The 13,414-nt window shown below is 47.5% G+C and overlaps 1 protein-coding gene across 2 annotated transcripts in view; it reads right to left on the bottom strand.

Moving 5' to 3' along the window:
- Positions 1-3,237: 3,237 nt before the first annotated feature.
- Positions 3,238-13,414, bottom strand: part of LOC120051295 (cytoplasmic protein NCK2-like) — a 54,807-nt gene continuing 44,630 nt past the window's right edge. For both annotated transcript variants that reach the window (XM_038998100.1, XM_038998101.1), the window contains exons 3-4: positions 4,853-5,613; positions 3,238-4,584 (exon numbers count right to left, since the gene is read on the bottom strand). In XM_038998100.1, the coding sequence (XP_038854028.1) occupies positions 4,390-4,584; positions 4,853-5,613 (956 nt within the window). In that variant the 3' untranslated portion in view covers positions 3,238-4,389. The remainder of the gene's footprint in view (positions 4,585-4,852; positions 5,614-13,414) is intronic.

The raw sequence follows: 13,414 nt of genomic DNA, 5'->3' as shown, positions 1-13,414 counted from the left end.
AGGAAGTCTTCTCTTACATCTGTCCCTCTGACCTCTCTCCTTGTCTCTTGCTGTGTGTGTACATACATTGAATGTACAAAACATTAAGAACACCTTCCTAATATTGACTTGCACCCCCCACCATCCTTTTGCCCTCAGAACAGCCTCAATTCGTCCGGGAATGGACTCTACACGGTGTTCCATCAGGGATGCTGGCCCATGTTGACTCCAATGATTCCCACAGTTGTGTCAAGGTGGCTGGATGTCCTTTGAGGGGTGAACGATTCTTAATACACACGCGAAACTGTTGAGCGTGAAAAACCCAGCAGCGTGGAAGTTCTTGACCAACTAAAACCGGTGCACCTGACACCTACTACCATATCCTTTTGTCTTTCCCATTCACCCTTTGCATGGCACACATACACAATCCATCTATCTCTCAATTGTCTCAAGACTTCTTTAGCGTGTCTCCTCCCCTTCTTCTACGCTGATTTAACACGTGACATCAATAAGGGATCATAGCTTTCACCTGGATTCACCTGGTTAGTCTGTCATGAAAAGAGCAGGTGTTCTTAATGTTTTGTTCTCTCAGTGTATGTCTTCAAGCTATAGTTGCACAACTAAAAATATTGAAATCAACATTGCTAGGGCTGGTTTGATTGAATCCAACCCCATCTTGGTAACCCCTGGTTACCCAGTCTCCCACACTCACATTTGCCTTCTTCTCCTGCTGTTTCCTCAGCCCCCGCGTTAAAAGGAGAAAAGACAAGAATTATTCAGACTGAAGGCACCCTATGGGTCTTCATGGTGACTCACACAGCCCTGTTGATGGGTGACTTGTGACAAAACAGAGATAAAGTGAATTAGTCTAGTTAGTGTTCTCAGTATTAAAGTGGTTTTTATTGTACCAATCTCTCTTTCTCACTAGGATTGAGGAGTGCTTTAAAAAAAATCTCTGTCTATCTCTGTCAGAAACATGTGTGACTGTAAACAATGTAAAGAGATATGTTGAGTACTAAACTTCATATTTGGTGCATCGAGACAGAACCCAGTAAAAACACTACAATCAATACCTGTCTTATGTGTTGCTGTTGACTGTACTGGCTGTTGAAATGTCAGAAGGTTACATTTCTAGTGAACTAATGGACAACATTCCCGCAGGGGAAACAAACTGACTGTCTGGCTGCATCTCCAAGGTAATTAGTTCCAGTTGACGGTTTCTGAGAGTTGCTCCAGACTGGAGTAAGAGACAACAGCAGGCCAATAACAGTCTCATTCAGATGTAACATTCAACATCTCAATAGTGGAGGATTCCGCTCTCCTTCTCCTCTTATCCATCTACAGCACAAAGAGCCGAGAACCCAGTAGAGAGGGAGTGAACTTTACTCTTTTCTCAGTTCTTTCACATCAGCCCACAGAGATATTGGAGAGATGAATTGAAGAGAGGAGGCCGCTGCCACTTCAGACTTGAGTTTCATCCAAGTACACCTCACAATCCAATACTACCCTTATGCGCAAAATAGGTTAAAATGACGTTGAAGAGATGTCTTGTGCTCACCGGGACCTTTTGGATGCCTTCCGTTATCACTGATGAAAATGACACAGTGCTCGGAGGCTCTCACCTCTGTGGAGCGCTAACAGGCTGACTTACCTATTAGAGAGAGGAGAGCCAGCAGGACGACCCAGAGCAGCATTGAGACAAAGACGAGGCATGGTTTTGCACTGCGGTAGGCCGCACGAAGACAGAAACACCACCACAAACTGTGAGAAATTGTCACAGCGTTTACCCCTACAGAGTTTAGCTTGTTCTGTAACATCTTAAGGTTTCTCTTGGGGAGAAGAATTGTGTCAGAGAACAGAAGAACACAGCAAAGACGGTTTGAATCAGGTAAGAAGACTAAGAGCCACATTTAACATTTGAAGGTGCATTTCGGGTTTTGCAGCAGGTGCAATGTTGCCATTTCCCCCAGTAACAAGATAAATCACCCAAAAACAAAATCAATAAGCAATCTTCATTTACACTGATACAGGTACCTGGTGCTGGATCCGGGCTCTTGGTCCTCTTGCTCTGGGCGTGTGTGTATGTCCAGATATACCCAGACCCTGGATGAGAGGACAGATACAGTAAACAGAGCTGTCCAGGATATGTTGGTCCTTCACACTTCAGATCCACATGCCATACCTTACCTCTGAACCAACCGTCCTCTCTTTCCTACCCGGTCTCCACTTCTCACACCTGAAGCAGGCATGTCAACGGACTGAAAGGCTTCCTTTGTGGACGAAGGGGAGACGGAGGAGAAGAGGGAGCAGGGGAATGTTAACACTCTTACCCCTCACCAACTGGGTCCGATGCAGACAAATTGTACCTGTCTAGATAACTTACAATTGCTTATGTTCCCGAGCATGACAATCATGTACTGTTGCAGAAAATAGTACGAAAAAAAACGTTCGATCAATACCTGCACATCTTGAAAGTGGCAAAAGCTCATAACCTACATTGATTTTGTAACCCCCATAAAGAAAATGTATGCATGTGTGACGTCGGATAAAAGCGTCTGCTAAATGGCATACATTATATTATTAGAAAAGACAAACTATACAAACACTACATGGTCTTTCACATACTGTAACTGAGCCAAGGATTGCGTTCTCTCTTGGCTCCCCTTCTACACTCTCAACCACAGACGACCACAATGGAGGCCTCAAATACAGTCCACATTTACCTCTGTTTGTTCCTGAGGAGTTGTACAGGAGCATTACGTCCCGGCAACACCTGTCTTGGATCTGGCTAGCTATATCTACACTCATTTATCTCTAGGAAAGAGACAACATGGCTACCATGGGTTAGGCTGTAAGGTATCAGAAGCAGTGTCTGCTTCCCAAATGACATCCTATTACCTAAATAGTCCACTACTTTTGACCAGGGCCCATAAGGTGCCATTTGGGACAAACCATATTTGGAGACAAACCAGATCTCGTCATGCCGTATCAGGATTAAGGAGAGGCATTCCAAACGTTCTGATAAGACGTAAAGGAAGCAAGAACTTTTGTGGTTACCTAAGCACTTGCATCAGGATGGGTCTTCAGGTCCTGAAATGATGAAATCCTACCTGCAGTAACATTGCCATCTGTTGGTAGAAAATGGTAAATACAGAAATGCAATTTGAATGTATTCTAATTTAACAAGATTGAACAATCTTTTAAAAAGGTGAAAGGGAATAAAATGACACACTGCAGACAAATGTGCAACCAGAAAGCTTATTTCGGCAAAACTTTTAATTGAACAAAAGTATTTCAATCCTCAGTCACCACACCGTCTTGGAGTACAGAACCTTTAAGCTGTATCTAATTTCATATAATATTCACCTTATTCTTCTTTTTAAATATACAAACACAGCTGAAAACAAGATTTAAATAACAGTGCTCAGTGACATTAAGACATAGTTTTTCATTTTTAAAAGCAGGAAACTAATTTTGAACAGACTTTCATTGGCAAACAGACAACCAACGAAACGTTTTCCTATCGCTCTTGAATCTCCATCCTCGGTCAGCGACGTTTCCACCCGGACGTTGAGGAAAGCGGTGGACTCGAAGAGAACGTTAAGGGGCACATTTGAGCAGTATGAGGGTGTGGCACATGGTCGGCGGTATACATCCACGGACATTCAACGCGCAGCTTCCTGACAGTGTCCATTCCACAATACACCTACAGAGGGCGTCCTTTCCTTATCTGGTAATACAGTACAGTACCATTTGTGGTGCGTTTCTTTCTGGTACAACAGTCTATGGAAACGTAATACTACTTTCTGCAAGGGACGGGTCACTCGATAACGACAGACAAAACAACAAGACCTGCTGGAGACAAACAAAAAGAGAAGGGCTGTTTCTCTCCTCCCGTTTGTTTTCCCCCAAAATCAAAAGGTCTCCAGTGATAATGTGATGTCACTGTCAACACATTAAATATTCACTTTCATAGTGTATGTAGCTGTTGTGAATGAACCATTGACTGTAAATCCCCATCCGTGCTCACTCCAAAAACAGAGAGGCACCGGCAGGGCTTTACTAGGAGGTGGAGTTGTCAGCCAAGGCAAAGAGCGGGTGCTTACAGACGGGCCCTTACTGAAGCTGTTCTCTGGACACTTCTGGACATTATTCTGAAAGGAATCTGAGCTACGGTGGCCAACATGTACCATTTGAGTCTCTCTCCGTGCTAACTGTTTTCTGTTGAGTTTATGGTGACTGTTAGCTCCTGTATTGAAGGGGCAGGGGCAGACCTGTGGATATTGCTGTGCTCAATCAGTCAGTGGCAAGTCCAGTAATAAGGCTTGTTGTAATGCCAGGCCGAGCACCGGGGTCCGGAGTGTGTGTGTGTGTGTATGCAAATGTATGAACGAGAGCATTTGTGTGTGGTCACAGCAGCGGTTTGACCAGGTAGAGTTTGTCTCCATGTTCGCTGGTGAAGATCGGGGCTTTCTTGTAGTGCTCCACCAGTTCGTCCATGCTGCTGAAGCGTCTCTGGCCGATACAGTAGTCCCCCTCCGCCAGCGCAACCTTGAAGTGCTTGTTCTTTCCCATCGCCTTGAGGGACACGGAGAAATCACTGGGCTGGGAGAGAGCGCGAGAGATAAGGACGGATGATTATTGCCATGGAGTTTCATTCTTAAGCCACTAGAGGGGGCCTTAGTTCTACTGTAAAGTCCACCCATCCCACTGAATAATGTAGACAGGTTTCCCAATAAAAACAGCTCAAAATACAGTACGATAAAGCTATTGTAAATCATAGAGTACATTATTATATTAATAATCAGAGACACAAAAATCAACTGTTCGCCCCCCCATTTCCACCAATCACAATACTCTCTCGACCACTCACCGATGATTCGCTGTCTCTGACCAGGAAGTCTCCCTGACCTCCTCTCTCGTTGAGCGCACACTCTGCCTGATGCCTGGTCACTCCCCCATAGTACCAGTCCTTCCCGGCAAACTTTCCCACGCGGGCCGGCCCTGTGTAGTTGATCTGGGGCGAGTGGGGGCCCGAGCCCGAGCCCAACCCACCCCCGGGGGCCGGATCGTCGCTAAGGATAACCACATAGTTCTTTGGCACCAGGCCCACCTGTCCACGGGCGTTCCGACACCGCCACCACTCAGGGTCGTTCTCCGGTTTCTCCAGCACCTCCATCACCTCGCCCTTTCCAAAGTTCAGCTCCTCGTCGGTGACAGAGCTGAAGGGATACAGCGTCTGAACACTGTGGAGCGCCCTGGTGGTCCCATTGGTCACCCCTCCCGACCCTGCCCCCTGTCCTGGGTAACCTCCGCTTAGGTCCCCCGAGACGGCCTCCTCCTCCCCCTCCTCCAGGACATAGTTAGAGGGGAACCAGCCTACTCGACCTTCAGAACTCCCTCGCCACCAGCCGTCGCTACACTTCTCCATGACAATGACCCTTGACCCCTTCACCAGTGTCAGCTCGTCTTCCCGCTCCGCCGTGTAGGCGAACTTGACCAGGGCTGAGATGCTGAGGTCGTAGATACGCTCGGCGCTGCTACCTCCGCCACCATTGGACGGGTACTCTGCGTCCGTGCTGGGCGTTGGCGAGGCATCGCGGGCACTCGTCTTCCTCTTCGTCTTCCCCAGGCCTTAGAAAGGGAGAGACAGAGAAATAACTTGGTACAATAGACAAATATTTATACCACAAATTGAAGATCTCCTCAGTAGTTCCACAACAGAGCAGAATAATATGGTAAAAAGTCCCTCAACATATTAGGTTAAAAAGTCCTGAGGTGAAAATGGCTCCAAACAGAAAGCCCTACGTGGTCATTGAGATTGAATAGGCAGCTACGCTACTTCAAAAACAGCCTTCAAGTGAAGTGCAGCAGCAAGCTGAGCTAATTAGCTCCTAGTACTGCTGGTAGAGGACGGTCCGGGGTTAGGAGGTCACCACTTCTCTTTGAGGCTGCAGCCAGGAAGGGAGGTAAACACTTCAGATAGAGTTAGGGGGAGTGAGGGGTTCTGGGTAATTAGTGTTGGAAGGAAACTGGAGGTAAGGCCAGAGGAGAGACCGTGGGGGGGGGGGGGGTGGGGGGGTTATTTCTGGGTATTGATAGGCGATGTTAATTCCTCTCAGGCAGCTACTGACCAGACCACTGTGCAGGAAGGCTGTTTAGGAGACAGGAAATGCAGATCAGATGACACCGAGGTGGTCGGGAGGGTGGACAAGTTCTGCATCCCAAATTGCAAATCACAAACCCTATTCCCTACATAGTGCGCTACTTCTGACCAGAGCCCTATGGTCCTTGGTCAGAACATAGGGTTCTGGTCAAAAGTAGTGCACTATGTAGGGAATATTGTGCCATTTGGGACACTTCCTATGGAGTGTTCGGTTGGCTCTCTCGCTGGAAAATATTGACCTTTAACCTCTTTCAACAACCCCCCCAAACCGGTCCCCCACTGTAAACTACTCCCATAAAATTAGGCTCCTCTTTTCACTTTAGACTCTCAATCCCTCGAACTCGCTCTCTGAACATTGACACATCTATTTAAGACAATATAGAGAATCACATGCGAGCAGAAGGAAGAGGATCATTGCCGTTTAAAGCCTAGTGTCAGAGAGAATTAACCTCAACCCTCTCAGCCACTCCCTCACAGCCAGGTAGGGGAGCACTCCGAAAGGTCACCAACAACCCCCCCCCCCCTTCCTCCTCCACCCCACCCCTTCCTCCTCCACCCCACCCAATCTCATGCATGAAACAAGGCGGCTTTCTGACCTTCTGTGTTCTTGCCGCTTAACTGGCCTTCTGCTCCGACGGAGCACGCAGCCAACCAGGGAGGATGTTTGTTTTGAGTGTACAGCAACACTCCGTTCTTAGCGGACTTACAAGAGCGCGCAGACCTGAGATGAGATGGGCTGAACACGGGTTAGCAATAAGCAGGCAGCAGGCACGCACACAGACAAACACTTTTATTCAAATGTGGAACTCATCTCACAATGACAAACACACCTGCTCACGGGAAGCATCACATAGCTTACACATGCCCAGTTACACAGATAACACGATGACACAAAGCCCGGTGGGACCAAAAAAAACATGATTAAATCATAGACCTCTCGGTCTCCCATAATAGTACTACCCTCATGAAAAGAGCATATCGTAGACCGAACCAGTTATGTCAAAAATACATTTGTCACTCACTGAATACGCCTTGCCTGCAACAATCATCATTTACTGCCGTTACGCTCGGTATGTATTTCCAATAAAAGGACTAAATAACATTTATAAGCAACCGAAAACATTTCAAGGTATTGTTTTGAACCGGAAGAGGCTCCTTTGCCCAGATACTGGTTCAATCATAGATAGCCTAGATCCTACATACTGAGAGACACACACACACACACCCCAGACACACATATATGGAGACCGACAGCATGACGGACCGAACAAGTTAAATATGACCCACAACAAACCGAATAATACACCCTCAGAGTTAAAATGACGAGAAGACAGCCCTCGTCTCCATGAATCAGCCTCCATCATGACACAGAAAGGCCAGTGGCAGCGTCACAGGGTAAACGTGGATAAGAAGCTGCTTCTGTTTCAGCCTGGGGGGGTGGGAAAAAAGTGAGCGATTTGGGAAACAGTGACCTTGAGAGGTGGGGTGGGGGGGGTGAAATACCATCACTTAGCCCCTGTCACAACTATCCCCCATCAACAAGCCAATCCACCCCTCACACAACAAACGGTGAGGAGGCACCGTCACTATTTATAGCTTTCACAGAAATAAAGGAAAAAGCTAACATTCGTTTTACATTCTGGAGCGTACTGGGCTGTTGTTTCACACGGTAGGGCCGATGCCATTTCAAGGGGTTGTAGAGCAAGCGGCAGGCAGGCAGGCAGGGAGATTAGCATTTACACGCACACATAACGTTTCTAAGAGATGACGCACACATACCTTCCTTCCTCAGCAAGCTCTGACAGCTGGTCCATGACTTTCACGCTCATTCCTCTGCAGCATGCAACAACAAACGAGGCACTCCGTGCTGCGCTCACACACCACGACGGTAACGACACGCTGACTCACAGTCACACCCACTAAGCGACGCTGCGATGACAGTGACAACACTAATTAGACAACAACAAGCGCTAATTGGAACCTGAAAGATAATCAACAGATAAGTAGGCATAAATGGTGAGGAAGTGCCTTGAGAGCATAAAGCACAATTGGCCCAGCGTCGTCCGGGTTGGGGGAGGGACTTGGCTCATTGCGCTCTAGCGACTCCTTGTGGCGGGCCGGGCGCCTGCACGCCGACCTCGGTTGTCAGGTGAACGATGTTTCGTTCGATACATTGGTGCGGCTGGCTTCCGGGTTAAGCGGGCGGGTGTTAAGAAGCGCGGTTTGGCGGGTCATGTTTCAGAGGACGAATGACTCGACCTTCACCCCCCGAGCCCGTTGGAGTTGTACCTTCACCTCCCGAGCCCGTTGGAGTTGCATCTTCACCTCCCGAGCCCGTTGGAGTTGCACCTTCACCTCCCGAGCCCGTTGGAGTTGCACCTTCACCTCCCGAGCCCGTTGGAGTTGCACCTTCACCTCCCGAGCCCGTTGGAGTTGCACCTTCACCTCCCGAGCCCGTTGGAGTTGCACCTTCACCTCCCGAGCCCGTTGGAGTTGCACCTTCACCTCCCGAGCCCGTTGGAGTTGCACCTTCACCTCCCGAGCCCGTTGGAGTTGCACCTTCACCTCCCGAGCCCGTTGGAGTTGCACCTTCACCTCCCGAGCCCGTTGGAGTTGTACCTTCACCTCCCGAGACCGTTGGAGTTGCACCTTCAACTCCCGAGCCCGTTGGAGTTGCACCTTCACCTCCCGAGCCCGTTGGAGTTGCACCTTCACCTCCCGAGCCCGTTGGAGTTGCACCTTCACCTCCCGAGCCCGTTGGAGTTGCACCTTCACCTCCCGAGCCCGTTGGAGTTGCACCTTCACCTCCCGAGCCCGTTGGAGTTGCACCTTCACCTCCCGAGCCCGTTCGAGTTGCACCTTCACCTCCCGAGCCCGTTCGAGTTGCACCTTCACCTCCCGAGCCAGTTGGAGTTGCATCTTCACCTCCCGAGCCCGTTGGAGTTGCACCTTCACCTCCCGAGCCCGTTGGCGTTGCAGCGATGAGACAAGATCGAAATTGGGGGTAAAATGTAATTTAAAAAGAAGAGTGGCTACCCCGATCAACTGGGCCCTCACCAAGCTATCCATTCAATTGGGCCCTCACCAAGCCATCAATTCTACCAGGCCCTCACCAAGCCATCCATTCAACTGGGCCCTCACCAAGCCATCAATTCCACCAGGCCCAAGGTGAGTCACAGTGTGGACCCATACAGCTGACTCGTCGATGCTTAACGATACGCTCTTAATTTATGCTGATTAAGAAGAACAGGCCAGGACAGTTGCAGGGAAGCAATGTAGAGGACCTGGGGACAACTGTTCAATGTAACACAATGGTGATTGCAGAGTAACACTAATCATGTATGGCTACTGCAGTGGTACTAGAGGAGTGAGAAAAGAAAGTAATTCGATGAGAAGTGATTGCCAAGCTATTCAGTATCAATCCCAGATATAGGCCCATTTCATGGGCTGACGAATGGAACAGGCTGTGCTTAGTCAGAATGTTCTCCTTGCAATATAAAGCTCAGATGGTCTCGGATAATAGATAATTGGTCCACCGCCCACCATGCTATTAAGTAGCAGTGTGATCCACAAGAAGAATGTGAGTCCAGGTGGTCCTTAGTGTCCTCCTCTCTCTCCTCCCACCCTGTCTGTCTCTCTCCTCCCACCCTGTCTCTCTCCCCCTCCCTCCCTCTCTCCTCCCAACCTGTCTGTCCCTCTCTCCTCCCACCCTGTCTCTCTCCCCCTCCCTCTTCTCTCTCCTCCCACCCTGTCTCTCTCCCCCTCCCTCCTCTCTCTCCTCCCCCCCTGTCTCTCTCCCCCTCCCTCCTCTCTCTCCTCCCACCCTGTCTCTCTCTCCCTCCCACCCTCCTCTCTCTCCTCCCACCCTGTCTCTCTCCCCCTCCCACCCTCCTCTCTCTCCTCCCACCCTGTCTCTCTCCCCCTCCCTCCTCTCTCTCCTCCCACCCGGTTTCTCTCCCCCTCCCTCCTCTCTCCCCCTCCCTCCTCTCTCCCCCTCCCTCCTCTCTCCCCCTCCCTCCTCTCTCTCCTGATGAGACACTTCACTTAAGGTGTGGTATGAGACTAATGAATCACTCGCCAACAACTTTCGCTTTATTCAATTTTCATAAAGCTGATTTTCTTCTCCATGCCTCGGTCTGAAATTAAATTCCAGCACAGGGAGGATATACTGTAAACCGATACCTAGGCTACGTCTACCTATATCTACCCTACAATCACTGATGAATATCAGAGTAAGATGATTATCTGAGGTTTGCCGGGAACTCATTTTCTCTTAATTACATTTTTTTCTCTCTGCATGATGGCTGGGAAAGCTGTGTGGGTGTACTTAGAGGAAGAGAGGGATGGAGGACGATGGAGAGAGGAGGATAGTGCGGTAGGATGGAGCAAGTAGAGAGTAGAGGAGAGTGCTCATCTCTCAGACAATACTCTAGTCGTTTAACTCTACACCCCTCTACGGCTCCCCATCGCGCTGTCACTTGTCAAATCAAGCCTTAGTCATTCTTGTCTGAGCAGCAATTTCTCTGTCTGTTCTACTATCCTCCGATCGCCCATCACAGACTCAATTCCCTTGACAACTCTCTTCAATCAGATAGGAAGAAACTTCAGCAGTATCAGCATCTGGCTCGGAGTAAGCAGAGCACCACTTTTTGTCAAACGCATTTCACAAGTTCCGGACAAGCACAACGTAGTTTGATCTATATATTAGGACTGCAATACGATCAGCTTGAAAATACACATTTTACAACGCTAACATTTAGTACTGACCAGCAACGCTCTGGTTAACTAGAAGACACATAGTCTCCCCTAGCTGAGCAGCATACTACAATTTGGGCCACTGAAGTTGGAAGCAAAGACAACGTGACCATATACATCACATGGCAACAAATCAATCCGTAACAACAATGTCCAACTGCCAGCCCTGAATGGTTGAACACCGTACTGACAGAGCCCGTGGCCAACTGGCCTATAGCTTTTACACTGGCCTATAGCTTTTACACTGGCCTATAGCTTTTACACTGGCCTATAGCTTTTACACTGGCCTGAACGCAACCCTCATTACACTGACATTATGACAGAGAAAAGGTCAAATCAATGAGGGTAGCGCACCAGAATGAGGTCTGCAGAGTGCCAAGACTCATAAAGAACGTAGCTAAACAAGAGGAAAGGCCTTTAACCACCTTGTTTACAGAATCACTGATAAGCAAGAGTCATTAACAACAAATATCTTCATCAGACAACTGTACTTGGAGGGTTCATTTAAAACACAATTTATCTACTTGACTGCCTTAGGTCAACCAATTTTAATTAGCCACATCTTCGACAAACATGATTTATTTGTCATTATCAACTGGGTGGTTCAAGCCCTGGATGCTGATTGGCTGACAGCCGTCGTATATCAGACTCATACCACGGGTATGACAAGGCATTTCTTTTTACTGTTCTAATTACGTTGGTAACCAGTTTATAATAGCAATAAGGCACCTCGGTGGATTGTGGTATATGGTCAAAATACTACGGCTAAGGACTGCATCCAGGCACTCCGCGTTGCGTCGTGCTTAAGAACAGCCCTTAGCCATGGTATGTTGGCCATATACAGTTGAAGTCGGATGTTTACATACACCTTAGCCAAATATATATAATCGAAGTACAAATTCCCTGTCATAGGTCAGTTAGGATCACCACTTTATTTTAAGAATGTGAAATGTCAGAATAATAGCAGAGCAAATTATTTATTTCAGCTTTTATTTCTTTCATCACATTCCCAGTGGGTCAGAAGTTTACATACACTCAATTAGTATTTGGTAGCATTGCCTTCAAATTGTTTAACTTGGGTCAAATGTTTTGGGTAGCCTTCCACAAGCTTCCCACAATAAGTTGGATGAATTTTGGCCCATTCCCCCTGACAGAGCTGGTGTAACTGAGTCAGGTTTGTAGGCCTCCTTGCTCGCACACGCTTTTTCAGTTCCGCCCACAAATGTTCTATAGGACTGAGGTCAGGGCTTTGTGATACCCACTTCAATACCATGACTTTGTTGTCCTTAAGCCATTTTGCCACAAACGTGGAAGTATACTTGGGGTCATTGTCCATTTGGAAGACCCATTTGCGATCAAGCTTTAACTTGCTTCAATATATCCACATAATTTTCCTCCCTAATGATGCCATCTATTTTGTGAAGTGCACCAGTCCCTCCTGCAGCAAAGCACTCCCACAACATGATGTTGCCACCCCCATGCTTCATGGTTGGGATGGTGTTCTTCGTCTTCTTCCAAACATAACGATGGTCATTATGGCCAAACAGTTCAATTTTTGTTTCATCAAACCAGAGAACATTTCTCCAAAAAGTACGATATTTGTCCCCATGTGCAGTTGCAAACCATAGTCTGGCTTTTTTAAATGGGGGTTTTGGAGCAGTGGCTTCTTCCTTGCTGAGCGGCCTTTCAGGTTATGTCGATATAGGACTCGTTTTACTGTGGATATAGATACTTTTGCACCTTTTTCCTCCAGCATCTTCACAAGGTCCTTTGCTGTTGTTCTGGGATTGATTTGCACTTTTCGCATAAAAGTACGTTCATCTCTAGGAGACAGAATGCGTCTCATTCCTGAGAGGTAGGATGGCTGCGTGGTCCCATGGTGTTTATACTGCGTACTATTGTTTGTACAGATGAACGTGGTACCTTCAGGCCTTTGGAAATTGCTCCCAAGGATGAACCAGACTTGGTCTTGGCTGATTTCTTTTGATTTTCCCATGATGTCAAGCAAAGAGGCACTGAGTTTGAAGGTAGGCATTGAAATACATCCACAGGTACACCTCCAATTGACAAAAATTATGTCAATTAGCCTATCAGAAGCTTCTAAAGCCATGACATCCTTTTCTGGAATTTTCCAAGCTGTTTAAAGGCACAGTCAACTCAGTGTATTTAAACTTCTGACACACTGGAATTGTGATACAGTGAATTATAAAAAAAATGGCTTGTGTCATGCACAAAGTAGATGTCCTAACCGACTTGAAAAAACTATAGTTTGTTAACAAGAAATTTGTGGAGTGGTTGAAAAACTAGTTTTAATGACTCCAACCTAAGTGTATGTAAACTTCCGACTTCAACTGTACCACACCCCCTCGGGCCTTATTGGTTAATTACCCAACTCGTGTTTGTTTGTTTGTTTAATGTCATGATTATTCAATAGCCCATAAAGAAACGTTAAAGGTAGATTATAGTTTTAGTTGTTTTGAAAAAAGTTCCTGTTGGCAAGACTGGCTGTGTCCC

This window comes from Salvelinus namaycush, chromosome 7 (genome assembly GCF_016432855.1).
Source record: "Salvelinus namaycush isolate Seneca chromosome 7, SaNama_1.0, whole genome shotgun sequence".
Classification (NCBI taxonomy): Eukaryota; Metazoa; Chordata; class Actinopteri; order Salmoniformes; family Salmonidae; genus Salvelinus; species Salvelinus namaycush.
Note: the sequence above shows the minus strand (reverse complement) of the source record. Positions and strands in the feature narration are given on the sequence as shown.